Source organism: Pelobates fuscus, chromosome 7 (genome assembly GCF_036172605.1).
Source record: "Pelobates fuscus isolate aPelFus1 chromosome 7, aPelFus1.pri, whole genome shotgun sequence".
Lineage (NCBI taxonomy): Eukaryota > Metazoa > Chordata > Amphibia > Anura > Pelobatidae > Pelobates > Pelobates fuscus.
This window is the reverse complement of record NC_086323.1, coordinates 54,668,411-54,683,014: the sequence shown is the minus strand read 5'-3', so window position 1 is coordinate 54,683,014 and position 14,604 is coordinate 54,668,411. Positions and strand designations below refer to the sequence as shown.

General features: G+C 42.2%; 1 protein-coding gene across 1 annotated transcript in view; it reads left to right on the top strand.

The window, feature by feature from the left end:
- Window positions 1–14,604, top strand: part of LOC134569138 (uncharacterized) — a 62,391-nt gene that overhangs the window by 13,038 nt on the left and 34,749 nt on the right. Inside the window, exons 8-11 of the mRNA XM_063428045.1 lie at window positions 3,780–3,809; window positions 8,300–8,332; window positions 12,189–12,240; window positions 14,217–14,283. Coding sequence (XP_063284115.1) covers window positions 3,780–3,809; window positions 8,300–8,332; window positions 12,189–12,240; window positions 14,217–14,283 — 182 coding nt within the window. The remainder of the gene's footprint in view (window positions 1–3,779; window positions 3,810–8,299; window positions 8,333–12,188; window positions 12,241–14,216; window positions 14,284–14,604) is intronic.

Below are 14,604 nucleotides of genomic sequence, written 5' to 3'. Positions count from 1 at the left end.
TAAAAAAATAATGGGGTTTAGTTACATTATTTGATCATATATTGCATAAGCCTGCCACAACCTCAATGTACCCCATTTCATTAAATTCCATTGGTTTCGCTTATATATTTGGGAGTCCAGGCCAACTCCTGTTGCACCCATCCCTGTTACTGGTGCCTCATTCCAGGATCCTATTTAGCATTGTCCTGCAGAGAGTCCCAGGAGGAAGTAGTTCCCAAGTAAGTGAATTGATCTCATAAGGGCAGGCATAAGGCTACTAGAGTAGGACCTGCCAAGAATGGGGTACATTGACGCAGGGCCGGCGCTACCATAAGGCGGCCCAGGCGGCCGCCTTAGGGCGCACCAGCCCTGGGGGCGCAATGTCAGGCTGGCCGGTTACTACTTGTAGCGTGGCCAAGCGCAGCCCATAAATTCCCGCCCGCAGAGCCCAGCCTCGGCCCGCCCACCTCCTACCCTGGTGTCTGCCGACTGCCGCAGGCTGTTGGAGGGGGCGGGGATATGAATGACATCATATCCCTGCTCCCCGTGTACCACACAGCGTGGCTGGCGCCCAGTGATGGGGCTGGGCTGGGCTGCAGGACGAGACTCCACAGAGGCCGACAGCAAGCTCCCCAGGGACCAGATTGAACAGATGTAAGTATGAAATTATGTATGTATGTATCTGTATGTCTATGTATGTCTGTCTCTGTATTAATGTCTGTCAGTATGTCTCTGTATGTATGTATGTATGTATGTATGTATGTATGTCTCTGTATGTATGGATGTCTGTCTCTGTATGTCTATGTATGTATGTCTCTGTATGTATAGATGTCTGTCTGCATGTCTCTGTATGTATGTCTCTGTATGTATGTGTGTCTATGTATGTCTGTCTCTGTATGTGTGTCTCTGTCTGTCTCTGTATGTCTATCTGTCTGTATGTATGTATGTCTCTGTATGTATGCATGTATGTCTCTGTATGACTAAATATTTTTTCTTCCAGTCTAAATGCATGACCTCGTGTCCTATGTATAGTCCCATGTATAACAAATACAATTCAGATCACACTGAATTTTGAAACATATGTGCTATTCAATAAGAGTTGTTTTCTTTTTGTTTGTTTGTTTTTTACTTAAAACTCCATTTTATCTCTTATTTTAAGTTATTACAGAAACAACGTCTGAACTTCCAAAAGGTATTTTGTTCATGTTATGACTTTACCTTTGCATTCCTGTCTTGATTTGTAATTTGTTTTATGTTTTTGTTAAAGGAACACTTAGCTAAATAAAGCAGTTTTAGTGTATAGATCATCCCCCTGCAATTCCACTGCTTAATTCACTGTCATTTAGAAGTTAAATCACTTTGTTTCTGTTTATGCAGCCCTAGCCACACCTCCCCTGGCTATGATTGACAGAGCCTGCATGAAAAAAAAACTGGTTTCACTTTCAAACAGATGTAATTTACCTTAAATAATTGTATCTCAATCTCTAAATTGAACTTTAATCACATACAGGAGGCTCTTGCAGGGTGAAGCAAGCTATTAACATAGCAGGGGATAAGAAAATCTTAATTAAACAGAACTTGCAATAAAGAAAGCCTAAATAGGGCTCTCTCTTTACAGGAAGTGTTTATTGAAGGCTGTGCAAGTCACATGCACGGAGGTGTGACTAGGGTTCATAAACAAAGGGATTTAACTCCTAAATGGCAGAGGATTGAGCAGTGAGGCTGCAGGGGCATGTTCTATACACCAAAACTGCTTCATTAAGCTAAAGTTGTTCAGGTGACTATAGTGTCCCTTTAAATTATTGACTCAGCTCCTAGCAATCTGTTACATTAAAATATAATATGAAACTGTATTGCACATGATCCAACTGAAACGGAGTTAATGATCTGATCAGAGAAGAAAATGTTAAAAAGGTTGAGACATTTGGATGTCTGTTCAACAGATGTTACATACTTTATTTAATGCATTCCAGCATATAACATGCTTAGTGTAATGTATACAATACAATGGAATGTGAAAATTGTCTGTTGCAAAACATGTAAGACAAAGTTGTTATAATGTACTAATTTGCTGCTATATGTATAGAATGGAAGCATTATATAAATAAACATAAAATAAAAAAATAATGTGTATATATATATATATATATATATACACACTACATACATAGAATATAGTAGAATATGCTGATTCAGCATGAGAATCTGGAAAAAAAATGTGCCCTTTTCACATCAGTCCTTCCATGGATGGATTTTTGTGTACTCTACTAAATATTTATTTATTATTTATTTATAAAATATTTTACCAGGAAAGATACATTGAGATTTCTCTCGTTTTCAAGTATGTCCTGGGTCCACAAATCATTGCATTGCTACAGTTAGTGTACAATAAAATACAAAAACAATATTAATATACAATATATACAAAATTTAACATAGAACAGGTAGGAAATATGTAATCAACAATGACAGGTGCATTCTGTTTTGAGGTATGTAGAGAGGGATCTCTTAAAGGACTTTAAGCTTAGGGAAGATTTTAAATTGTGCGGGAGGTCGTTCCACAATTGCGGTGCTCTGTAGGAGAAGGAGGATCTGGCTGCTTTCTTTTTGTATTGAGGTAGACTAAGTAAAGTGTTGGTACTGGATCGGAGGTTATAGGAAGTGGGAACAGCCGGGGAAAGCATTGTGTTCAGGTAGGGTGGGAGTTTCCCAGAAAAGCTCTTAAACACAAGGCTGGAAAGATGAAGGGTGAGTCTGGATTCCAGCGACAGACAGTTTAGTTCTTTTAGCATGTCACAATGGTGGGTTCTGTAATTACATTGTAGCACAAATCGGCAGAACGAGTTATACAATGTGTTTAGTTTATTAATGTGGGATTGCGATGCAGATGCATATACTACATCCCCATAATCAATGATTGGCATCAGCATTTGCTGTACAATCTTTTCCTTTACTGTAGGGCTTAGGCAGGATTTGTTTCTGTACAGGGCACCTAGTTTTCGATAAAGTTTAGATGCAAGCTTTTCTATGTGCAGGCCAAAAGATAGATTGGGGTCTAACATCATACCCAAGTATTTGAAAGAGTGGACTGCGGTCAGAGTGCCATTTGAAATTGTTTTGATGGATAGGTGGGAATTGTGTAATTTGTGTAATTTAGGTACTGTTCCAAAGATCATTGTGACAGTTTTGTCAGTGTTCAGGAAGAGTTTGTTTTTTGCAATCCACTTTTCTACCTCTGTAAACTGGTCTTGGAGCACAGCCTCATGCTGCGGTAGATCGGAATTGCTCGCATAGATTACCGTGTCATCTGCGTACATGTGTACATTTGAGGATTTGCAGACATTAGGTGGATCATTTATAAATAATGTAAATAGTAGGGGGCCGCGAATGGAACATTGGGGAACACCACACGTGACTGGGAGAGGGAGGGAGTCGCTGTCAGAAATGGACACATATTGCAAGCGATCTGATACATACGATCGAATCCAGTTTAGCGAATGATCACCAATACCTGTCTGTCTATCTGTCTGTATGTCTATCTGTCTGTATGTATGTATGTCTCTGTATGTCTGTCTCTGTATGGATGTCTGTCTCTGTATGTCTATGTATGTATCTATGTCTCTGTATTTGTCTGTTTGTCTGTATGGAGCTTAGACCCCGTTACTTTGGTGTGCAACTAATTCCAGAATATATTACCTCCTACTTTTTGTGTTGTAGTAAAAGGCTGTAGTAAAATAAATGTGTCTACATATCACATCAAGCTGTATGTAGCTAATTGTCCATTTATGTAATCATTGCAGAGATGACAGTGGAGTACAACCAACCCAGGGGCGGACTGAGAGAGTCCTGGGCCCTCGGGCAAAATTAGGACCTGGGCCCCCTCCAGATATATATATATATATATATATATATATATATATATATATACACACACACTGTTGTAGATGTACCTTGTATTTGCATGTAAAGTGAATGTATGTTTCTGTGTATATTCACTGTAAGTGAATATATGTATGTCTTTGTGTGAGGTATTAGGATTCACAATATATTTGATTGTATGTGCATGTAAAGTGAATGTATGTTTCTGTGTATACTTACTGTAAGTCGTGTTGGGATATTAGGATTCAAAATATATTTGATTGTATGTGCATGTAAAGTGAATGTATGTTTCTGTGTATACTTACTGTAAGTCGTGTTGGGATATTAGGATTCAAAATATATTTGATTGTATGTGCATGTGAAGTGAATGTATGTTTCTGTGTATATTTACTGTAAGTGGATATATGAAGGCCTTTGAATCCTCATATCCTAACACGAAATACAGAGTATCTATGAAGGGACACTATAGGCACCCAGACCTTTCCCGCTCATTGAAGTGGTGTAGGTACAGTGTCCCAGGTCCCTTAACCCTGTAAAGGAGGGGGGCACATTAGGAAGCTATAGTGCTAGGGAAAAATAAAACATGTTTCCTGGCACTATAGTTTCCCTTTAAGTAGATAAAAACTGTGGGGTGTTGTAGTCGGTGTAGGGGACATGGGGCTGCAGTGGGGGCAGGGGAATAAAGGCTGAAGTGGGTGCTGGGGCATAGAAACTGTAGTGGTTATAGGGGCTGTAGTGGGGGCAGAGGCTGTATTGGGTATAGAGGCTATAGTGGGGGCAGCGAATAATAGGGGCTATAGTGGGGGTAAGGCGAAATAGTGACTATAGAGGGGGCAGGGGGTAATAGAGGTAATAGAAGCTACAGTGGAGACAAGGGGTAATATAAGCTACAGTGGGTGCAGGGGAGTGATAGGGACTGTGGTAGTTGCAGGGGAGGCATAAGGACTGTGGTTGTTTCAGGGGGATAGGAGCTGTAGTAAGTGCAGACAGCAATAAAGGCAGTAGTGGGTGCAGGGAAAAAGGGCAGTAGTGGGCATGGGAGCTTTCATGGATATAGGGTTGTAGTGGATGCAGGTGTTTAGAGTCTGTAGTTGGTATATCAGCTGTAGTGGGTGTAGAGGCTGCAGGGGTTCTAGTGGTTTTATGGGATATAGGGGCTGTAGTGGGTGCATGGTATATAGAGAATGTAGTGGGTATAGGGACTATAGGAGGTGTAGTGGGGTATTGTACAGCGCTACGGAATCTGATGGCGCTATATAAATAATATAATAATGGATAAGGGCTGTAAGGAATATATAGGCATGCGGTTTGTGCATGCGGTAAAGGGGCTGTAGTGGGTATAGGGACTGCATGGGGTACAGGGTCTGTAGAGTTTGCAGGGAGTAGGGAGAAAAAGGGAGTAGGGGGGCAGCAGGGCAGTAGAGGGGCAGCATGGTGTAGGAGAGCAGCAGGGGGTTTGCTGGGGCTAGAGGGGCAGCAGGGGGTAGGGGGACAGCAGGGTGTCTGCTGGGGCTAGAGGGTCAGCAGGGGGTCTGCTGGTGCAGCAGAGGGTAGAGGGGCGTGGTGGGTATAGGGGTTGTAGTAGGTAGAAGGGCCGCAGGGGTAAGGGCTGCTGGGGGTAGAGGAGAAGCAGGGTGTAGGGGGGCAGCAGGGAGTAGGGGGCCAGCAGGGAGTAAGTGGGTAGAGGGGCAGAAGGGGGTAGGGGGGCCAGCAGGAGGTAGGGGGCAAAGGGGCAGAGGGGCCAGCAGGGAGTAGGGGGCAAAGGGGCCAGCAGGAGGTAGGTGGGCCAGCAGGGAGTAGGGGGTCTCAGGGGGTTTGCTGGGGCTAGAGGGGCAGCAGGGGGTAGGGGGACAGCGGGGGGTCTGCTGGGGCTAGAGGGTCAGCAGGGGGTCTGCTGGGGTGGTAGAGGGGCTGTAAGGGATAGGGGCTGTGGTGGGTATAGGGTTGTAGTAGGTAGAAAGGCTGCTGGGGGTAGAGGAGTACCAGGGAGTATGGGGGGGCAGCAGGGAGTAGGGGGCCAGCAGAGAGTAAGTGCGTAGAGGGGCCAGCAGGAGGTAGGGGGACAAGCAGGAGGTAGGGTGGGCAGCACCAGGTAAGGGGGCCAGCAGGGAATAGGGAGCAAAGGGGTAGCAGGGAGTAGGGGGTGTGCTGGGGCTAGAGGGGCAGCAGGGGGTAGAGGGACAGTGGGGGGTCTTCTGGGGCTAGAGGGTCGACAGGGGGTCTGCTGGGGCAGCAGAGGGTAGAGGGGCTGTAAGGGGTAGGGGTTGTAGTAGGTAGAAGAGCTGCTGGGGGTAGAGGAGCAGCAGGGGGTTGAGGGGCAGCGGGGAGTAGAGGGGCAGCAGGGAGTAAGTGGGAAGAGGGGCAGAAGGAGGTAGATGGGAAAGCAGGGGGTAGGGGTGCCAGCAGGGGGTAAGGGGCAGCAGGGAGTAGGGGGCAGCCAGCAGGGAGCAAAGGGGCCAGCAGGGAGTAGTAGGCAAAGGGGCAGCAGGGGGTAGAGGGGTAGCAGGGAGTAGGGGTGCCAGTATAAGGTAGAGGGGCAGCAGGGGGCAGGGGGGCCAGCATGAGGTGGAGGGGCAGCAGGGGGCAAAGGGGCTGCTGGGGTAGATGAGTAGCAGAGGGTAGAGGGGCAGCAGGGGATAGGGGGGCCAGCAGGAGCTAGAGGGACAGCAGGGAGTATGGGGCAAAGGGGCAGTAGAGGGTATAGGGGCTGTAGGGGTAGGGGCTGTGGTAGGTATAGGGGTTGTAGTGGGCTGCTGGGGGTAGAGGAGTAGCAGGGGGACAGCATAGGGTCTACTGGGGGTAGAGGGGCAGTAGGGAGGCAGAGGGGTGGGAGACAGCAGGGGGTAGAGGGGCAGTATGGGGTGAGGAGCAGCAGGGGGACAGCATAGGGTCTCCTGGGGGTAGAGGGGCAGTAGGGAGGCAGAGGGGTGGGAGACAGCAGGGGGTAGAGGGGCAGTATGGGGTGAGAAGCAGCAGAGGGTCTACTGGGGGTAGAGAGGCAGCAGGGAGTAGGGGGCAAAGGGGCAGCAGAGGGTAGAGGGGCTGTAGGGGGTAGAAGGAAGAGGAGCTGCTGGGGGAAGAGGAGCCTTACCTTTGGCCAGAGGGGTTAATCCTTCTCCCAGCAGCACTGGAGCATGCTGTCTCTCCCTGAAGTGCTGCCTCTAACACAGATCAGGCAGCTCCGCACGGCTCCCTGACCTTTTGACACATGATGTCATTTCCTCTGTCAGGAGCCGCACGGAGCTGCCTGATCAGCACTACAGACAGCTCTCCTGCTCTGCTCACCAGTCAGGCACAGTGAGAGACGGCATAGTGGGTCTTTAGGAGGGCCCTTTAGCTGTCTCTTACTGTGCCTGCCCGAACATGGGGGATATGTATTTGGTAACAGGGGCCCGCGGAGTGCCGTGCGGGCCCCTGACTGACTAACTGCAGGCTGGGGAGATTGTTTAACTCCCCAGCCCAGCTATTATTTTAGTGCATGGCAGGCAGGCGGGCGGGCCCCCTAGAGCCTTGGGCCCTCGGTCCATGACCGATTTGCCCGAGTGCTCAGTCCGCCCCTGAACCAACCCAAAGGTTAGTTGTGAATTTAACTTCAATAATACAAAAATAATTATTGTAAAGAACAATCCATAAATGCATTTATAAAAGATCGAACATTAAATGATAAATGTAGTTGGTCATCTGGATTGTGTGACAGCTTTCCTATTGCAGTTCAGACACTCATGGAGTCTCCAAAACACTAATGTTAGTGAAAGCCAGCTGGGGGAGAATGAGAGCTGTGAACTAATGTGATCATGTGTCACATCCTGCACTAAAATATCATGTTCACTTTGAATTAATTTAGAATTCATGGAGATGAGCATAATAATGTAATGTAGGAAATTTTGGAAATTATAGTTACATAGTGACATGGGCTGAAAAGAGACATGTGTACATCAAGTTCAGCCTTCCTCACATTTGTTTTTTGCTATTGATCCAAAAGAAGGCAAAAAAAGAACAGTTTAAAACACTTCCAATTTTGCAACAAACTAGGAAGAAAATCCCCGCTTAACCCCAGAATGGCAGTCAGATTTGTCCTTGGATCAAGAACCTATTACCTTACAGTTAATACATTATTTAGTTGAATATTCTTTTTTTTTTGCAAGTATGCATCTAGTTGCTGTTTAAACATCTGTGCGGACTCTGATAAAACCACTTCTTCAGGCTGAGAATTCCATATCCTTATTGTTCTTATGGTAAAACCCCCTTTCCTTTGCCTTAGACTAAATCTTTTTTCTTCCAGTCTAAATGCATGACCTCCTGTCCTATGTATAGGCCCATGTATAACAAATACAATTCAGATCACACTGAATTTTGAAACATATGTGCTATTCAATAAGAGTTGTTTTCTTTTTGTTTGTTTGTTTTTTACTTAAAACTCCATTTTATCTCTTATTTTAAGTTATTACAGAAACAACGTCTGAACTTCCAAAAGGTATTTTGTTCATGTTATGACTTTACCTTTGCATTCCTGTCTTGATTTGTAATTTGTTTTATGTTTTTGTTAAAGGAACACTATAGTCACCTAAATTACTTTAGCTAAATAAAGCAGTTTTAGTGTATAGATCATTCCCCTGCAATTTCACTGTTCAATTCACTGTCATTTAGGAGTTAAATCACTTTGTTTCTGTTTATGCAGCCCTAGCCACACCTCCCCTGGCTATGATTGACAGAGCCTGCATGGAAAAAAAACTGGTTTCACTTTCAAACAGATGTAATTTACCTTAAATAATTGTATCTCAATCTCTAAATTGAACTTTAATCACATACAGGAGGCTCTTGCAGGGTCTAGCAAGCTATTAACATAGCAGGGGATAAGAAAATCTTAATTAAACAGAACTTGCAATAAAGAAAGCCTAAATAAGGCTCTCTCTTTACAGGAAGTGTTTATGGAAGGCTGTGCAAGTCACATGCAGGGAGGTGTGACTAGGGTTCATAAACAAAGGGATTTAACTCCTAAATGGTAGAGGATTGAGCAGTGAGGCTACAGAGGCATGTTCTATACACCAAAACTGCTTCATTAAGCTAAAGTTGTTCAGGTGACTATAGTGTCCCTTTAAATTATTGACTCAGCTCCTAGCAATCTGTTACATTAAAATATAACATGAAACTGTATTGCACATGATCCAACTGAAACGGAGTTAATGATCTGATCAGAGAAGAAAATGTTAAAAAGGTTGAGACATTTGGATGTCTGTTCAACAGATGTTACATACTTTATTTAATGCATTCCAGCATATAACATGCTTAGTGTAATGTATACAATACAATGGAATGTGAAAAATGTCTGTTGCAAAACATGTAAGACAAAGTTGTTATAATGTACTAATTTGCTGCTATATGTATAGAATGGAAGCATTATATAAATAAACATAAAATAAAAAATAATGTGTGTGTATATATATATATATATATATATATATATACACACACACACTACATACATAGTATATAGTAGAATATGCTGATTCAGCATGAGAATCTGGAAAAAATTTGCCCTTTTCACATCAGTCCTTCCATGGATGGATTTTTGTGTACTCTACTAATTATTTATTTATTATTTATTTATAAAATATTTTACCAGGAAAGATACATTGAGATTTCTCTTGTTTTCAAGTATGTCCTGGGTCCACAAATCATTGCATTGTTACAGTTAGTGTACAATAAAATACAAAAACAATATTAATATACAATATTTACAAAATGTAACATAGAACAGGTAGGAAATATGTAATCAACCATGACAGGTGCATTCTGTTTTGAGGTATGTAGAGAGGGATCTCTTAAAGGACTTTAAGCTTAGGGAAGATTTTAAATTGTGCGGGAGGTCGTTCCACAATTGCGGTGCTCTGTAGGAGAAGGAGGATCTGGCTGCTTTCTTTTTGTATTGAGGTAGACTAAGTAAAGTGTTGGTACTGGATCGGAGGTTATAGGAAGTGGGAACAGCTGGGGAAAGCATTGCGTTCAGGTAGGGTGGGAGTCTCCCAGAAAAGCTCTTAAACACAAGGCTGGAAATATGAAGGGTGCGTCTGGATTCCAGCGACAGCCAGTTTAGTTCTTTTAGCATGTCACAATGGTGGGTTCTGTAATTACATTGTAGCACAAATCGGCAGAACGAGTTATACAATGTGTTTAGTTTATTAATGTGGGATTGCGATGCAGATGCATATACTACATCTCCATAATAAATGATTGGCATCAGCATTTGCTGTACAATCTTTTCCTTTACTGAAGGGCTTAGGCAGGATTTGTTTCTGTACAGGGCACCTAGTTTTGGATAAAGTTTAGATGCAAGCTTTTCTATGTGCAGGCCAAAAGATAGTTTGGGGTCTAACATCATACCCAAGTATTTGAAAGAGTGGACTGCGGTCAGTGTGCCATTTGAAATTGTTTTGATGGATAGGTGGGAATTGTGTAATTTGTGTAATTTAGATACTGTTCCAAAGATTATTGTGACAGTTTTGTCAGTGTTCAGGAAGAGTTTGTTTTTTGCGATCCACTTTTCTACCTCTGTAAACTGGTCTTGGAGCACAGCCTCAAGCTGCGGTAGATCGGAATTGCTCGCATAGATTACCGTGTCATCTGCGTACATGTGTACATTTGAGGATTTGCAGACATTAGGCAGATCATTTATAAATAATGTAAATAGTAGGGGGCCGAGAATGGAACCTTGGGGAACACCACACGTGACTGGGAGAGGGAGGGAGACGCTGTCAGAAATGGACACATATTGCGAGCGATCTGATACATACGATCGAAACCAGTTTAGTGAATGATCACCAATACCTGAGTTTTTGAGTTTGTTCAGTAGAATGTCATGGTCTACTGTGTCAAATGCCTTAGCAAAATCAAGGAAAATAGCTCCAGTTAGGTCTTGTAACGAGTATATACCCCTACACGCAGGATCCAGCCTAACAGAAGACAGTACAGAGGAGAGATACGTCTACCGGACCTTAGAGTGGCCGGACTCGACGTAATAGGATAAGACAGAGTCAGGAACGATCCGAGGTCAAGGGCACAAAGAGACAGCGTAAACGAAAACTAGCCGGGGACTGGTACACAGGAATCAGCAAGCCGGCAAACAGTACAGAATAGGATAAAGCGAAAACGAAGTCAGAATACAAAGCCAAGGTCAAATACGGAGAAACACAACTGAACACAACAAGCACTAAAGGGAACTGTAGCAGAAACCACGATAGGGCAAGGAACTAAGGGAAAAGGGTAAGTATAAGTAGCCTTCAAACTAATGTGATTGGCTCCTGTCACTTCCACTCCCCCAACAGGTAAGTGTATGGGGTGATTGGCATGACAGGAGCCAATGGGAGCCTTTTTGCAATTTAGGCTCCCACTGTCTCTTTAAGAGTGCGCCCGAGATTCGCGGCGCGCTCTTAGCTGCAGGCGGGACACGTGACCGCTTCTCGCGGTCACTGCCCGCCTTCCTGTCTGAACAGTTGGACGAGCCGCGCGCGGCTCGTGCAGCCGCAGGACCGCGCGCGGCTTGAAGAGAGGACCGCGTCCGGCCCCCGGATAAGGTAAGTACCGCTACAGGTCTCCATGCCAGTTTGGATGTCATTGCAGACTTTTAAGAGGGCAGTGGTAGTGGAGTTATTCTGGCGAAAGCCTGATTGATCAGGGGTCAGATAGTTTGATTGTTGGTAATACTCACATAGTTGTGTATGGACACATTTTTCTAAGATTTTTGACAATACCGGGAGCAATGATATAGGGCGATAGTTAGAAACCAAAGTAGTGTCACCACTTTTATGGATAGGCACTACTCTCGCAGTCTTCCAAAGTTTGGGTGTGTATCTAGACACCAGGGATTCAAAACTTGTACATTGAGGAAGAGAATACAGAAATGAATTCATAATGCTGAACAGAAACAATTGGAAATTCTCCTCTCTGCCACTGGAGGGTATCAACCCATCTTTAAAACTGGGCCTTAGGAATTACGTCAGATGGAACTTCTGCCCAATTTGCCCATGATGTTGCTAAATTATAATGCCTTCTTTGTTTGTTTTTCTTTTTTTTTAATGCAATTAGTAATTGAATAAGTAACTTGAATTGTATATCTGAATTCATATACATGACAAATAGATTAATTTAAAGGGAATCAACACATTTTACAGACCAACTTTGTGTCTTTAATGGATCATCTTCGTGTCCACATACAATTTTATATCTTTTTTATTAATGTTTTTTTTTAGTTTTGAATTATTTCTGATAGTCTTAAAATCCTGCACACTGCATATATTCTATTAAAAGTCTGATTTACATTCCTCTTTTTGTAGTTTCTGCAAATTGTTTGATGAAAGCTAAGGATATACCTGTTCCAGTTGCAATGTAAGTATGAATATGATATTGGCAGACAACCAACACAATGAGCCAACAAATACTCGCTTGACTCAAAAGTTGCTTATTCCATTTTAGGCCATAGTATATGAATAAATAATTGTAAAAAAAAATCTCAAAGTCACTTATATTTTCAGTTAATTATTTTGGTCTAAAATTGTAGTTTCCCCTTGAATTCACTTTAATGGATAACACTGATACATTGATAAATTACTTGATTGGGAAAGAAAAGCAGAAAATAAGCCTACTATAAAATAAAATAACGTACTGAGCTATTAACTAAAGTGAGAATTCAAGATGAATTCAAAGTGAATTTAAAATTTAAGAAAAACATAGCCAAATTTGACAAATTCTCCCAATCAGCTATGTTTTCAGTTCGGCTACTTTGGCCTTAAATTTACATTTCACTTTGAATTCATCTTAAATTCTCATCTAAGTGAATAACCCTGAAAACGTTTGCGACATACATAGTATAAAGTGACAAAAAGTATTCACAGACTAGGTGCTATTAAATTACTTATACTTCACATGAAATACAGAAGTTCTTCTCATCAAGGAAGTTGGATTTGTAGAGAGATATGGGTTAAGACCTATTGCAGATTGAAATTGTTTATTTCAGCTTAACCCCTTAAGGACACATGACATGTGTGACATGTCATGATTCCCTTTTATTCCAGAAGTTTGGTCCTTAAGGGGTTAAAGGGTTACCCCTAACACCATGACCCATTTCAGTAATTTAAAGTGGTCATGGTGGTATGAGTATGTATGTGCAATGTTTCTGCTTAAAACTCTGCACATAATGAGTTTTTGTTAGTTGTGTTCTGTGGGCTAGATGTACCTCCAGTACATGTGCCATTGACAGCTGAGAACTCTGTTCCAGGCTGTGAATGTCATTTCTGTGTATAAAAATTGTCTGTCATCAGTGCGTATTGCACGCTGCAACAGACATGAATAGATTCTTATGCCCTCCCACCCTCATTGTGCTCCCTCCTGCTACCCTCTGTTGCATATTTTTTTTTTTTTTTTTTTTTAAACCCTCCCATCCACTCTCTACTCCCACCCTCCTCTCACTGGTCCAGTGTATGCACATACGCTCTTAGCTGGCAAAATGTTTCAATCACAGCCTTCTCCATGAAAGAAGTCTGTGAGTGGACCATGTGCAGCCCCTGTGATGTCAGAGGGAACGTGGAGGATTAGTTCTGGGAGCATTGTCCGTGGCTGGATTCAAGGTAAGTAAACATTTTATTTTGCAGGTTATTCTGCAACCAGAGTAGGGGGGATACTCCATACTGCCCAATAGGGCAATTTTTACAGGAAAGGTATCCCCACCCCACCTCACCCCCAACCCCAAATGTGTTGGAGTAACCCTGTATTTTTTTATTTTCTTTATTTAATATTTTAAAAACAAAATATGTTTTTCATATATATGATTTTAAATGTATTATACTGTGTGTAATTTCCAAGGTTTTGCTTTATCAGGTTATAGAGACAGGATATACATTGTAGTAATTATAGAATAAAATCCATGGACATTTATAATTATGCCCCTTAGAAGTATGCATGAGAAATTATAAATGTGACTATGTAACTGTGAGACTGAAAAATTAAATGTGTGATCATATTTTTAACGTATTTTTTTTTTTTTATAAATATTCAGTTTGGCCTTAATATTTTAATTTTTTTGAACTCCAGACAATTCACAGTTTAGTAAATAACCCTTCTTGTCGTCAAATTCCCTATGCCCTATGATACTAATTGTGATAAATATGTGTGTAATCTTTTGCACTAAATTATTTATTCTAAAATTAGGATCAATATAGCAATCAAGTGTTTGTCGGAAATGCACTGAATATATGGTATGGTTTCAGTGTACTACATTCCTATAATTCTTCCAATGTTTTAAATTCATTTATTGGTATAGTAGTTGTTTATGTTTCATTTTTTTTTTTGTGTACCTGTTATTTCAGAATTGAATGTCCTGAAGGCTGTCTAAAACAGAACGGAGAGGTTTGGGGATCAGACATCTATACAGATGTGAGCTGAGTTAATAGACCTATCTTGTGATAAATACTGTTTCACATTTTGTTTCACCGTCTCATTTTAAGTATTAATAAGAACAATCCAGAGGAAAAGTTATCAGCAAGAATATTTAACTATTTTTCATTATAATTGCGCTACGCCTAAAGGAACTCTCCCAATAACATAGCCATAATAAAGGAACAATCCAAACACAACAACCATTACAATCTGATGTAGTGGTTATGGTGCCATTAATGCCTTGACACCTTACCAGGATAGAGCCCACAGTTCCAGCCATTTAGTCAATTCTGCACAGCAGAGCTTAGCTCAGTGGAG